The sequence below is a fragment of the Physcomitrium patens genome, chromosome 9 (assembly GCF_059467195.1).
Source record: "Physcomitrium patens ecotype Gransden chromosome 9, ASM5946719v1, whole genome shotgun sequence".
NCBI lineage: Eukaryota > Viridiplantae > Streptophyta > Bryopsida > Funariales > Funariaceae > Physcomitrium > Physcomitrium patens.
In genome coordinates, this window is record NC_143418.1 from 3,006,597 (window position 1) to 3,018,869 (window position 12,273).

The 12,273-nt window shown below is 40.6% G+C and overlaps 2 protein-coding genes across 3 annotated transcripts; both read right to left on the reverse strand.

Moving 5' to 3' along the window:
- Positions 1–448: 448 nt before the first annotated feature.
- LOC112286960 (receptor-like protein 4) lies at positions 449–5,202 on the reverse strand. The gene is made up of 8 exons (XM_024529454.3): positions 4,396–5,202; positions 3,206–4,249; positions 2,884–3,034; positions 2,654–2,725; positions 2,391–2,459; positions 2,205–2,273; positions 1,811–2,100; positions 449–1,130 (listed from the first exon to the last, which is right to left on the reverse strand). Exons 1-8 carry the CDS (start codon positions 4,463–4,465, stop codon positions 1,006–1,008), a joined length of 1,890 nt encoding a protein of 629 aa, XP_024385222.1. The 5' UTR covers positions 4,466–5,202; the 3' UTR covers positions 449–1,005.
- A 3,927-nt stretch (positions 5,203–9,129) lies between these two features.
- On the reverse strand, positions 9,130–10,494 carry LOC112286365 (NADH dehydrogenase [ubiquinone] 1 beta subcomplex subunit 3-A). 2 transcript variants are annotated; one of them, XM_024528174.3, is made up of 3 exons: positions 10,366–10,494; positions 9,550–9,791; positions 9,130–9,308 (listed from the first exon to the last, which is right to left on the reverse strand). In XM_024528174.3, exon 2 carries the CDS (start codon positions 9,764–9,766, stop codon positions 9,551–9,553), a length of 216 nt encoding a protein of 71 aa, XP_024383942.1. In that variant the 5' UTR covers positions 9,767–9,791; positions 10,366–10,494; the 3' UTR covers positions 9,130–9,308; position 9,550. The 2 variants fall into 2 exon arrangements, with proteins under 2 accessions (XP_024383942.1, XP_024383944.1); XM_024528176.3 differs by having other exon boundaries at positions 9,130–9,410.
- Positions 10,495–12,273: the final 1,779 nt, after the last annotated feature.

Consider the following 12,273-nt stretch of genomic DNA (forward strand, 5'->3'; position numbering starts at 1 on the left):
GCTGCTGCTGCCATTCAGGGACACTGAATATGTAGATGCACGTGTTGCCATTCTCGGACGACTCGACTGAAAGCCTACCCAGCTGGGTTGTGCCGTAACCAAGGCGACGAAATGCTGCCCCAGGACCTACACCGCGACTGATGAACTGGGTTGCTTGCCAAACTGGTTGAGAGGTTTGGGATCGTTTCAGCACAGTCAAGGATTTGGCAACGATGCCGACTGTTCTGAAGAAGACCATCAGAGACCGGTCAAAACAGTTCGCAATGCTTGCCTGGGTAATGAAAGAAGAGAAGAGAGAGACAAGGGAAATAAAATCTTTAAAAGAAAAGAAAAGAAAATTGCAGCTTAAGTGCAAAAATCGACGCTGATTCAGTGAACATTTACTTTCCAAGTTATAGGCCACTAATTACGAGCTCACAAGTTACGCGCCACAAATACAGTGAACATATACTTTCCAACCACTCCTAAGAAGTTTCATTTATTCCCAAATTAACGCCAGATAGACAACTGCAAACAGTTGTATTGTGTAGAACTCTGCAGGGAATAGAAATAAAATAACAGATAAAGCTAAGCCTTGATGACTACCTACATCATATCTCTATTGAATCCGAGGGCTACACCGTTACTGACTCGAGCAGACTAGTGTACCGCACATAACTACTGTCCTTCATCTACCAGGAGTGACTGGGAGTATAAGGGTGATCTCACGCTGTGGATCCTGTTCTAGGTCGAAGCTCTCGTTAAAACCCGATGAGAGTGCACTTCCAAAGACCCACACACTCAATTCTGCCTCTCAACTAAGAGAGTGCGAAGAGAAGGGGAGGACACCGGTCAAAACAAGACCACTTTTGTAGCATCTCTTCACCCTGTGGAGTGGTTGTCCTACGGCAGGACTGGACTCCTGGAGGACTACGTTTTTAGTTCACCAGCCTTGATCGGATCTGCTCCTCGAGTGTACTCCATCCATCGGTTCGACTTCATACAGAAACACTGGGCAGGGAAGATCTATTCTCTGGCAGCTATGTTCGAAGAAAAACCAAATCTGTTGGGGATACTAGACTGGATCATGGACACTCCTTCAGGGTCAGCTTGCTTGGTCATCTTGTGCTGTTGGTACCACTTCGTCCTCTCTGTTGCAATAAGACCAATCCACATCAGTGCATAAAACTATCGTGCTACTGTTATGCATCTGCAATTGGCACACCACAGACAGAGACAGCACAGTCGCAAATAGGGGGGAAATTCAACAGTAGTGAACAGAAAGCCTCATAACCAGTTGCCTACTTCGACGCCTTCCCGGTTCCGACAAACTCTCTTGTCAACCAGGCCTACTAGCACAATACAGAACCAATGCTCAGAAGCAAAAAAGTTACGTGCTAGCTTGGGTCAACTTGGGGATCAATTCAATAACAAGAGTTGATAGCTGACAACAATAGACTTCCACACCAACAAAATTAATGAATAATTATAAGCAAAATGATGATCATGATCTCAAATTCAACTCACGTGATCCCTCCGTATTCGCTAAATACCTAGGTCTAGCAGTTTGTTGTCTGCCTATCCAAACTCAGGAAACCCTCTTCGAGGATTCCCCTGAATATATGGAACTGTGGTAGCGAATACAAATCAACTGGAGAAAGCTGAACTGGAAAAAAGGGGGACCAGGGAGCCACTGCAAATGGTGGTCAAAACTTGACAAAAAATAAAGAAGAATATTACAGCGACAGACTTCAATTAATTGACGAATACGAGTGACGACGATCGCCTCTAGGAGACATACTCTGTCTGATGATATTATCAAGAGACATACCAACGAGCTGATGGGGAAGGTTGAAATTGTAGTCCTCTTGAGCTTTTCTCCTCTGAATGTAGACATAAGCCCCACCCACGATTATGGCGGCAGCTAACAGCACCCCTATTATCAAAACTGCTTTGGCTGCAGGCGACATGCCCTCATGCTTCCACTTGTAAGGGCAGTCTGGTAGTGACGGCACTCCACAAAGCCCTTGATTATCTGCCAAATTCACGTAGCCACCATGGACTCCAATGGCATAGACAGACTCCGGCACAGGCCCAGCTAATCGGTTGTTGTTAAGCCGTCTGCAATCAGCAACCAAAGGGTGAACAACACGTAAAAGTAAAGATATCAGAGCCAAACGACAACAATGATGTTGCAACAGTAAATAAGAAGAGATGATACTTACAAATGTTGCATTCGCGGAGAACCCATAGAGGGGGGGATCGGACCCTCAAGAGCGTTGAAGGATAGGTCTCTGTACAAACGATAATTTAGGGCTTCAGTAATTAACTTCGTAGGTGATGGTCTGTTAACAAGACCTGCTACAACGTAAGCAACAATGAGCTTCATTCCGGGTACTGAGAAAGCTTACAGAGAAACCAGACTGCCTTCTCCAAACGTGGCAGGGAAAGGACCAGAGATTTTGTTACTGCTCGCATTTCTGCAGATCAAGAGAAACAGCCACAACTAAGCTTACTCATATTGTTCAGTCCCGTTAAAAAATGACATGTAATACTACTCACGACTGGCACCACACTTGATACTCATCTGAGTCAATGATTGATCACCATAATTAACCCTGACTTAGAGGAACCAAAAGTTGAACAAATGCGGAGGAAAACAGCAGTGTCTTACAGCGATATCAGATGAGAGAGATAAGTAAGCTCAGGTGGAAGAACGCCCGACAGCCCTTGGTCAGCAATGTTCCTAAACAAAAGATGTCATTCGTTTAGTCAGGTAAAAATTCAGCAAATAGATGAAACTAGAGACTTTGCCAGTGTGCCAATACTGCAAACAATTCACAGGACACAAACCAGAAAATGCGCCAAACCCACTACAGAGCTACTGAGATGAGATTAGCTCACATGTGAGTGATCACAAGAGAAGAGCCGTCCGCTGCAAGGTTGCAAGTAACTCCTTCCCACGCATCCCACTCTGTGGGCGCACAAGGATCCCCGTTCCATCCCATCCTTTCAGGCACATTCAATGAGGTCTTCAATGCGTGCATTGCCGTAGCTGTTCAAGGGAAAAAGAACATATCGAAGTTAGTTCGGCACTACCCTAGGAAGAAAAAAAAAAAAAAAAAAAAGATGAGCATGTGACTGCTGTAAGCGGTTTCACCACAACCTACTGAGGAAAAAAAAACAAAAAGGGTAGTCGCTTCAAGGAAGGATTGGTAAACAAGACCTTCAGTAACATTGGTCGCGATGTCTGCCTGCAGTACAGCAATGACCTCAATCCCGCAGATCAAAGGACTCCCAACCTGTGGAACGAGAGATATCACGAGAGATCCTCCGGTCAAGTTCCTGAGGGTGTAAGCAAAGTCGAAGGCAGTATCTAGCCCCACCTTCTGGAAGAGGTCCAACCCAGCGAGCACCACTACATTGTTCACGGTGACGTTGAACACTCGCTGCCCTGCTGCTGTGACGTTAGGATCAATCTCCGCGAAGTGGAACCATATCTGATAGTCCAGTTTAGCATCCACCAGATAACTGTAGATAATGGGGACATTCGGTAGCTGCTCATACCGACATGTTTCGTAGAGCTTCTCTGGCCAGTAATTCGGCTCTACATTGGCCCCGACAACGTTGCGAGTAGACGTCAAAAGAGCCTTCACATTGTTGGTATAGGTGTCGTCCGCTTCCCAGGAGCGACCTCCGAAGTCGGTCACATTGTCATACCCAGGGCCGAAGGAGCTATTCCCTGCAGAGATTCTACCATAGTTCACCAATATGGCATTCTGTCCGGTGGAACTGGCATTATATGCAGCGTCATCAACTTGGAGAAGCTCAAGGGAGCCGATCACAGGGGCGTCAGTTCCAATGCTGTAGAAACAAATGGTTGCAGATCCGTCGTGGATAAAGGCGTAAAGGTCCGAGTATGCCCCATAGTTGTCCGAATCGTCAGACCAGGGGAAGCGCCAGTTGAACACGACGGTGCCCTCTACGGAGACGTCGAAGCTCGGGGAGTGGCTCATATTGTCGTAGTTGTTGTAAGCGAAGAACATCTGGATCATGTAGCGGCCGACAGGGACGTTGATGTCGTAGCAGTTCTTCTTACCTTGGGAGATGGGGAAGTAGCGGAGACTGCGCTCTTGTTGTCTAGGAAAATTCTGGGGAATGGAGACGTTGGCAACAGCGCCACCGGAGAAGAAGTTGTCAGCCATCCAAGTTTGGTTGACGCTATTTGAAAAATTATGGTACCCCCCGCAATCGATCAACACATGATAATCTGCAAAAAGGTCACCACTCTCTAAATCCACGAGCAACTTATGTAATCAACAAAAGAAGATGCTTCCAAACTTCGTTATATGAACCCACCACAACCATACCCAAAGAGAAACGAGCTAGAACCGAAAGTGAAAATCAGAGGCGTACCTCCATGTGCCGCCAGAGACGAATGAAGAAGACCTAAAAGCCACAACCCCAGTACAAGGAGGCCCGCCATGGAACTCAACACTATGCACCTAAAAATTCGACCTCTGCAAAACGCCACACGGATCCTTCCGAAGCTTATCGCAGATTAATAATGACCACCATCCCACCGCCGCCGAATCAGCGCATATCTTTGAAAACACCCATGTCCCAACACAAGCATCCTCCAAGCTCCGGCTCGTCCTGCTCCACCACCAGAACTCCTTCGTGCGGCCCACGCACGCACATCTGCCTACACTGCACCTTGTCAACTCTTGGAGCTTCCAACCACAACTACAATCACACCAATCCTGGAAACATCTGCGGAAAAAGCTTCTAGAAACCGAATCTCTCCAAGACCTTCAAATTGCGAGCTTCTGATGTTTGAAGAAACGAAAACTTCTGCAGCAACCCCTACAACGATAGTTGATCTCCTCCGCCCCAAGGGGCACGACCACTTTCCAGGTCGTGTACTCCACGATCTAGCGCGTTGAGCGAACTCTCAACAACCTGGTACAGAGACAAGCAAGCTCAATGCGTTACCACCTGAAAGCACGCCGCGAGCATTGCAGCAGCTACCTCATCAACAAGCGATCCTTCGCGAGGCGCAAAATTTGTTTGTACACTCTAGCCGGCGGGAATCGATGACACGAAGGTGGCAAATGAGGGAGGGAGCCAGGCGCGAGAGGCGCGGATCTGGGAGCGACGCAAGGCCAAAGTGAGGAAATGTGGCGGCGAGGGTGTTGGCGATGCGGGTGGCGCGCATTGATGAGAAACTGGAGAAAGCCTCAGGGCTGAGGATTGTCGCTCCAGGAGAGTGCATTTGATTGTTTGTTTCTTTCTTCTTTTTTCGTTAATTATGTTTTTTTCTTTGCTTTTCTTTTCTTTTCTTTTCACTGTAGCTCTCACTCTGATCATCGTCACGAGTGAGCGGGAGCTCACAATCATCTACGATTCTCGTCTCGTTTCGTCCTCTGACCACATGGAAATCGCGGACCCAGCACCCCGTCGATCCCACCGTGATTGTCGCGACGCAGCAGGATTTGTCCCTTTCGTCTACCCCTATGCGGTGAAACCCACCGTAACTCCATCAGGGTGGTGCCAAGCTCCATGCTGCGTTTTGGGCAAGCTTCCATTTCCACTCCCCCACTTTAAAAACCCACACCCCACTCACGAAAACAAAAATCCACAAGGTCCTAGAAATCGGAAAGGTTATTAATAACAAATCCCTGCTGGGTCCGAAACTTGCGCCAATTCTCCGCCTGATTCGGGCTGTTTCTGCTCCACCTTGTAGTGTGCTATCTTAGTGGATCCGAGGCGATTCCTGTGGCGTGAAATTTATGGGTTTGGATCCCACTCCACCTTTCGATGTATCCCCATGTGCCGCGAGAATTGAATTCCGGCAAGGAGTCAACGATTGATTACCAAAACCCTACGCACATCTTCACGGATTGGTCACATTGCATCTGTTTTTGTTTCTCACGAATTCGCCGAACACGCAAAAGTGACCCAAAAACACGACCCCATGCACTACTGGAAACTAGGTTTGTCAGAGATACTGGAATCGTGCTTTTTCGTATTAACAAGGCCACAGTTTGAATTTGTGGCACAACGAGTTTTAATTTATGTAGTAATGGTAGAAATTTTCATTTGGGTTAATTGTAGAGGATGGTCAAATGTTGTGTAACCATGACCCACCTAATCTATTAGACAGTAGTTGTGTTGTTGTTTTATTATTATTATTATTATTATTATTATTTTGTTTGTTTGTTTTGTTTTATTTTTTTTTTTTGTTTTTTTTTGTTTTTATTTTTTTTTTCCCTGTCAAGTGAGGTTAATAACTTATGTTGCCATGTTCAAGAAGTGGGGGGTTTATGATAGGGATAAAGAATAAAGGGGTGAGTAAACCACATTGATAATTTTTCTTGTGTTGGTCAAGACTTTTGTTTCTATTTTTACTTTTTTAACCAAGGTATTGTTTATCCCTATCATGTGTTCATGTGAGAAAAAAAAAAAAAAAAAAAAAAAAAAAACTAACTCAAAGTTTAAAAATAGACACATGTGTTTTTAAACACAAAGAAGAAGAAAAAAAGTTGTACACGATAACACTTAATTTTATGTTGAATGTTGTGATATGTGTTGATGATGTACTGCCTATTTGAAATAAGTTATTCTAAATAATATAAAACGTGCTTTTTTCTTTTTTCTTTCTTTTTCTGAAATTTGTTATTAGAGTAAAACTTTGTTTGAGTTTCTGTAAAAAATCATTTCCTTAATATTGGTGATGACTCGGGTATATGCCTAGAATATAAATTCATTTCTCTCATCTTATTCAGCTAGTGAAAATGGAAGAAATGTAATGGATCAAAATTTGGCTTCCCTAAAGCATGAGTGATCATATATTTGGAATTGTTTCGAATCTTTTCTCATATTGAAAATTACATAGTAAAAAAATACATATATATATGCATGTATATCTCAAAATAAATTCATAACAAATAAACTAAAAAACTTTAGAATACAATAAGTCTGGGAAATAAATGTGAATTAGCTGGCAAATTAAATGGGACAGTTATCAAAATGAAATTTGTACTAATATTTGTAAGATTCAAGAGCATTTTTAATGGCGTTGGAAGTGAAAAGGCTATCAAAACATCCGACTTTACTTTAGTGATTATATATTTTTAATAAAACTTTGGCTTCAAGTTACCATGTAATTTATCTGACGCAATATATACTTCATTCAAAACAATAGTATTGACAACAGAGTCGTGTGTAATATATATTTTCTTTTTACAATGTGTTCTATTATAGTATGTTCGATACTATCATGTTGAACTGCACGTGGTGCTCAAAAATTGTAATTTTTTTAACATGACAGAAATCACAGGAAAAAAATAAAAAATAAAAAATAAGAGAGCGAGAGAAAGAAGAGAAAAAAGTTTAGTGCTAGTCTAATTTTACATTCAAGTACAATCTTTGAATAACATTGTGAAGAAAGAAATTAAAAATCAAACAACAACAACAACAACAACAAAACTTATTGTTATATATGTAACACATATACATATAATAGTCATTACCACTAGTATGTATCCCATCTACAACAATGCCATTCAATTTTCAATCCCAGAAACAAAAATTATGAATGCTTACAAATTTCTCTTCGAACCAAGATTGCATTATGTAAAACTTCTGAAAAAGAAACCTTCATGGTAGAAATGGATATATGGATGAACAAAACACACGCCTTCATTAAGTGCGTCTACAACATTCATATTTTTCGTTCATTTTCTCTAATAGGGTAGGAATAAATAAATAAAAATAAAAATAAAAAAATCATCTCTCAATGAGTACAACGAAGGCACAATCATGGAAGCCACATGACCATTAGAAAAATTGAGGCTGACATGGCAGGGTACCTCAGCACACCACCTTGTAAAGGCCATTCCTTTCAGTTTTTCAACGCACGATGACCGTGTGTCTTTGGATGGTTTTCTCACTTTCATGACTCCTCTGTGCAAATAATTGTTGAACGATAATATACTCTTCGTCATTTTCTGTTCGGTTTACAATAAAAAACACAAAATGGTCAGTGTTTACTAAAATTTGGCATTTAATGTGTGTTTGTATCAAGCAGGAGGTGGGATGAAAAATCTGCACCCTTATATACAGTACAAGTAAGAAAAAACAATGTATCACAATGTCTTCATGATGCACCCCTGATTAAGTATGATTATTGAAATACTATTGCTGAGATGTTAGAAATCACTCGCGGCACTAGAAAAAGTCACAAGGATAAAAAAAGGAATGACGAGTTAGAACTCCATATTTTAGGAAGCGACTGACCATCAATGCTAAAATAATAAAGGATTCGCATCTCCATTTTCTATCTTACAGTAACCATTCTCACGCTAATAACATGTTTATATTGACTTGCTCCTAAATTTAAACTAACTTTCATACTGTATAAAATTGATCGTACATCGGTTCTTACCTCTGAATTTGATGGCTTTTCTTTGTTACCTAATCCAATTATATTTACATAGTCTAAAGCCTACGAAAAAATCAACAATTCAATGGAGCTTCTGTGAAAATGAGTGACAATGAATTTCACGTTGTACAGTGTTGATTCTTCAAACAACACCACCAGCGCGAACTTCATATACTACACATGTAAATCTGGTTGGATTCAGTGTTGTGATTTCTTTGGAGTTTGCGAGGTACTCACTTATAAGGTAGCAATCCAGTGATAATCGGCCGGAGAGATGAGTTCACTGTTTGAAGCTGGTGATAAACTGAGGTACAATCACCGTTTTTGTGAGCTGGGTCAGATTGAAACGGCTCAACACATGGACTGCTGAGTTGCAGGACACGTTTAAAAAATCCTCGTCAACAGGTCAAGAATCAGATAGGTATATGAAGACCGAGTGCACATTACAGTTACGGTTCAAGCCCTAAACTCATCACCTGTATACACTGTGATGCAGCATTCATGCCTCTGGATGTGACGTCCCGGAGTGCTTTTCCACCTTAGAACTCCACCACAGGCTTACTTCGACAGAGATCTGTGAACGTTACCGTAACTCAAAAAGCATGGCACTTTCACAGAACCTGTTGCGAAGAAACGGGCTGGTTTCCATCTATTGCAAAGAAATTGAAGAACTGAGAGCATTTGGCTTCGTGAAGACTCAAACAAAGCTGGCAACCGAGAGAAATCACTTCTTTCAGAATCAATAACAGACTTCAAACCAAAGATTACTGAACATGAACATTATTCTTTTTTCAAAGCTCTCTCTAACTCTACTCCTTTTGAAAAGTACAATTTTGATGAATAACTACTCCCAAGTTTCGCAAGCCATTCAGCTCCTAGCCGCCTGCAACATGCGCGACTGCCAGTGTGAGAAGACTTGAATTGTAGAAGTAAGAATCACTTGGTAGGGACATTGTCAGGGGTAACTTTGTAAAATTTCATTGACCTACGCAGGTGCAAGCGGCAACGCAATCAATAACCAAAATGACAGGAAGAAGGAACTCGTTGGTGAGTTTCAACAAACTTATCTCCAAAACGCGGACAAATATGCCAATATTGTAAAGAATATTGAGATTTGGCATCACCTCAATGATGTTCCTTCTTTGGAGCAGAAAATCTCGATGCAATGCCATCCACAATGAGATAAACACCAAACAGACCCAAAGCAATGCCTAGGCCAGGGGTAGCCCTCCTCAAATGACCGTTGAGAATTGGGTGCTTGCGGTATTCATCCCGGGACTTGAAGAAATCCCCCGTTGAAACGAGACTTCCCTTCCTCAAATTTAAACCCTCGTTCGCCATAGCTACTTGTGTCTCTAGGTGCCGCCTACAAGAGATGCCCAATAGAGAGTCAATAGGTGACAATGGAAATGCCCATCTAGCTCTCAAACTCCAAATAAAATCCTCTTCTGCAGAGAACCAATTGCTACGAAACCTCCCACACATAATTCTCTTCCTACCGCTAACATTACAAGCAATACGTAGCTTTCTAACATCACACTTCTAGAGTTTCCACTCCTACAATGAGTTTGTGAGTCGAATTCGTCAGAGCTAGAGGGGGAGTGTTGAGTATCAGATATGCTCTACGGTTAGAACAAAGCACAGCACTGAATGACAGAAACTAGGAGATTTAAAAAATTGTAATCAAACAAAAACTACGTGACTCTGGAAGTCAGCTTTTAGACCTAATTGGCAATCGGGTCTCAACATAACTACGCAACAGGACTGACATCAACAAGAAGAGGCCCAGAGTATCATTGAGTACGCAGGAAGACCTACAAAAAAATTCCCCGACCGTTCAGTGGGCACTGCGTGTGATTCACAATTATGCAATAGTTCCAATCCTAGTATAAGAGAGAAAACATGAGAACAAGGGAGACGAGGCAACAACGAAAACTCACCGCAGCAAACCACTCTGACAAAACAAACCACAGAACAACAAGCCCAAATGGCGCCTCGTGGGGACTTTCCTCCCAATCTATGCCACCCACTCCGAAGAGGTTGAAATTCCACACAAATCGCTCCTCTGAGCTCTAAACCCTAGAAGGCTTCGGTGAGTGGAACAAGATATGGAAGAGCAAACTTTGGATGGGTTCTATCCAGTTAACGAAAAACGACCTAAAAACGACCATTTACATCATGCAAGTTTACATACATGCACACCATCTAAAAACAGATGTTTGTATTGAGAATGTTTTAGAGAGAAACAAGAGAAGCTAGAAGCAATGAGCACACAAAATATACACACATGAGAGAGCTTCTAAAAAACTATGTATTGATGTGATTGTCTCACTTGTTTATAAAGAGAAGGGAAGAAGATAAACAATTTCTCTCTACTACATTCTAAACACTATAGCTACAATATTTATTGTAACTACAATGAATGTTATGGAGAAAATTGGCTATATTTAATGCTCTCAACACTCCTCTTTGCTCGTCATAATATTTATGTAACATAAAATTTGCATAGAATTATCATCTATACTTTTCTATAATCTTGTAAGATTAACAACTATTGCCTCATTAAAACCTTATCTGAGAAAACTATATTGTATTCAAAGACAACAACCATAGATGAAGGAAAAAGAATACAACATCATTTTTTTTATTATTATTTTTTTTAATCATTTAAAAAATTCATTAACTTTCTTGCTCAAGAAAAGCAAATTGCTACATGCCAATGTTATAAGTAAGTCGGCAATGGTTGCTCAAAGGTAGAGCTTTGGTAAGAAAATCAACAATATTATTTTTAGATTCAATTTTTTTGATCTTAAGTTCTTGATCAATAACCAAGTCATAGATATAACTAAAATATTTTGGATCAATATGCTTTGTCTTGTCGCCTTTAATGAAACTAACTTGCATTTGTGCAACACAAGCACTATTGTCTTTATGCAAAATAGTTGAAAAATCATGATATGAAAGTCCACAAGTTGTCTGAATGAGTTTATCAATTGATTACAACCAAATACATTCCCAAGATGCTTCATATAAGGCAATAATTTTTGCATGATTGGATGAAATTGTAGTTACAGTTTGTTTCATTGATTTCTATGATATTGCAACTCCATGTCTTAAGAATACCTAACCTATTTGACATTTAGCTATTGCAATATTAGATTTATATCTTGCATCACAATATCCTACTAATTTTGGATCTGCACATTGTGTGTAATATATTTCCAAGTCTTTAATGCCTTTCAAATAACATAATAAGTATTTGATGCCATTCCAATGTTGTAGTGTTGGATGTGCATTATGTCTTGTAAGAATATTAACTGCAAATGTAATATCTAATCTTATAAATGTGACTAAATATTAAAAAGCTCCAACCACTGTGAGATATGGATATTGATCTCCTAATATTTCTTCTTCTTCTTCTTCTTCTTCTTCTTCTTTGTATGGACGGTATGGATTGTCACCATCATGACCATGTCCAACCATTGATATTGATAGTAAATAAATATCAATCATATTAAATTTCCGCAAGATTTGTCTAATATACATTAGTTGATAGATAAAAATGCTACTATATGCATTTATTATATTCTTCCTTGCACATTGTATGTAATATATCTGCACTTTGTGAGATGCTTAATTTGAAGATCAATATAGAAAGTTGTTTTTCCTAGCATTTTCATCTCAAACTCATAGATAAGTAGGTTAGTAACTACAACGCATGTAGATCTAGTATCTACTAGGTTATGATCATCAACATGTATAGCAATGATGACAAAACCAATTTTATCTTGTTTGATAAACAAACAAGAGATTAGTAGATCACTTACAAACTTATTTGTAATTAAATA